The sequence below is a fragment of the Dendroctonus ponderosae genome, unplaced genomic scaffold (assembly GCF_020466585.1).
Source record: "Dendroctonus ponderosae isolate FM_Combo_2020 unplaced genomic scaffold, Dpon_F_20191213v2 Dpon_F_20191213_1212, whole genome shotgun sequence".
Taxonomy (NCBI): Eukaryota; Metazoa; Arthropoda; class Insecta; order Coleoptera; family Curculionidae; genus Dendroctonus; species Dendroctonus ponderosae.
The window spans coordinates 1-2,308 of record NW_026017331.1 but is presented as its reverse complement, the minus strand read 5'-3'; the positions used below and the strand labels follow the sequence as shown (position 1 = coordinate 2,308).

At 42.8% G+C, this 2,308-nt stretch overlaps 1 protein-coding gene across 1 annotated transcript; it reads right to left on the bottom strand.

Moving 5' to 3' along the window:
* Positions 1 to 293: 293 nt before the first annotated feature.
* On the bottom strand, positions 294 to 2,273 carry LOC125503145 (glutamate receptor ionotropic, kainate 4-like). The gene is made up of 2 exons (XM_048663126.1): positions 2,125 to 2,273; positions 294 to 2,068 (listed from the first exon to the last, which is right to left on the bottom strand). The coding sequence occupies exons 1-2, from the start codon at positions 2,269 to 2,271 to the stop codon at positions 1,814 to 1,816; spliced, it is 402 nt and encodes a 133-aa protein (XP_048519083.1). The 5' UTR covers positions 2,272 to 2,273; the 3' UTR covers positions 294 to 1,813.
* Positions 2,274 to 2,308: the final 35 nt, after the last annotated feature.

The window sequence follows — 2,308 nt, the reverse complement described above, 5'->3', positions numbered from 1 at the left end:
CCCCCCCCTGGATCCGCCCTTAACTGAAACTGTGCAACTTGATGAAAGGAAAACGTGTAAAAAACAAGCAAATAATTTTGTTTGTATATCGAGTTTGAAACGGGAATAAAAACTCAATTTACTCTAAAAAATTGCCATCTTTTCGACTTTTCATTCGGGTCATTCTCGAGCTCTGAAATTATCAATCATTCAACACTTTTTCCTAAATTTCATCCAAAAGCGAGCAAATATTTTCAACCAACAAAAAAATCCTCAATCTCTACAATTTGATGAAACAAACGAAAATCTAAAGCTTTCTCAGAGCTTGAGGCAAATCCGAATAAAGGCTTGAAAGCTTGGCATTTTTTGAGAATAAAAGGAGTTTTTATTCCAGTGTCAAACCTGCTATCCAAACAAACTTGCTTGCAAACGCGTAATAAAACACGCAAATTGTGAACAGTCTGTAACGACCAACTAATGGCCCCCGAGCCCTTGAATAAACAGGCAATAAGTACCGCATAACGACCGCTAATGAAGCCATTAATTAGGGATATCAATTGGAAACGCATTAAGTGTCCTTTAGTAATGCAAGCATGAACTTGCCGTCATTACAGCATTAGAACTGACGAAGAAGTCGAACCATGTTGCCCAAGAAAAATGCATCTGGAACACTGAAAGTTTGTTATTATGAGTACCAGCCATACACAGGTACTGTTGAGTTTTACACATAAAATAGTGGGCCAAAAAGGTTGCTTTCCAGACGTTGAAAGCTCAATTTTGAACATGACGGCGGTTTATCTGGGAGTGAACATCAGCTACCTAAAATACCATGGCCCAAGGACTTATCGATGCAAGCCAGGAAATCACTCAAAGGGAATTTTTGATCACCTAATCAACCACACGTGTGATGTGGTGATTGGGACGAATCCATGCGTGGATGATTTACAGGCTTTCGATTTATCTGTTTCCCATATGGAGGATGGAAGCGCTTTAGTTGTGCCCACAGCGAATTGCCCCAGATTCGTCGGCCTAGTCCAAATTCGTCCTGAGCTTGCACTGGCCATTTTCGGGGTTTTTCTTGCGCTCTGCATCATCGGGATAACTGTGCTGCGCTCCCCATTCAAAGCGAGTTTTCAATCCATTGTCCGAGACCAGTACAAAACGAAATTTTTCGTGATATTTCCACTGCTTTCCCTAGTGCTGCTTATGGAAGGCTTGATGCAAGGCACCATTTACCACATGCTGGTTTGCTATGTAACCGCCTGCCAAGCGAGGAATGTCGATGATATTCTGGCGAGGAACATGAAAATTACCGTGGAATCTTTCATCTTGGAGGACCTGATTGAAACCACCTTCAAAACCATTGATAAAAATCAGCTGCGGAAATACTGGCGAAACGAGACAGATGTAGAAGGGATGGACCCCAATCAGAACCATATTCTACGAGAACTGATCTTCAAGTATCTTCTAGCTAAGGTTTATACGCAGGAAAACGCTGCCACTTTCAAGCTGGTGCAGATAATCAAACGAGTTCCCTACAATTTGTTTTTGAGCAAAAACCATCCGCTGCTGGCTGAGATTAACGAGGGAATCATGCGGCTGCAGCAGAGCGGCCTCAGTGGGCTCTTAATCGAAAAAGCTTTGGGCTACAAGAACTGGAAGCAAGGAGTAAAACGCTCGCAAATCCAGACGCATTTCACTCCGGTGAAAATCCGGGAAATTTCGTGGTTGGTCATCGATTATTTTGTGTGTGTTTTCATCAGTTTTTTGGTGTTTTTGATCGAGATTTCTGTCAATCAAATTGGTGGGGAAATGATTTCGCCACCAAAGGCACTTACTTGGACACCACTTTGAAATTTTTGGTCTGGATTTCCTTCTGCAGCTCCTTCTCACGTTGAGCTGATGTCACTGTGTAACTGATATTTTTGGGAAGCGCCGAATTCCAGTAGCCAGTTAACCGGAAGGCTCCATCGACCGGTTTCGATCTTTCCACAATCTGGAGGATTAAGTTCCTCCTCTGACCGTGCTGGTCAAACAGTACCGGACCAGTTAAATATCCGGACAGCAAAGGCTTGCTTTGCTTGGAGGGCTAAAATGTTCTCATTATATCATGCACATCGCAAGATCTGTACCCAGTAAGTTTACCTTTTTGATGACTTCGTACATTTTCGTGCCATATTCAGTGACTTCAGAGCGATCGCAGTCCAGAGGTTTGATTTGCAGCTGCTCTTTCTGCGATAAATCCCGGAACGCAGTGATGAAGACACTCACTGCATCGTATATTAACGCCATTCGAGTCTGGAACAAGATGTTTAACTTTGTCAGACTA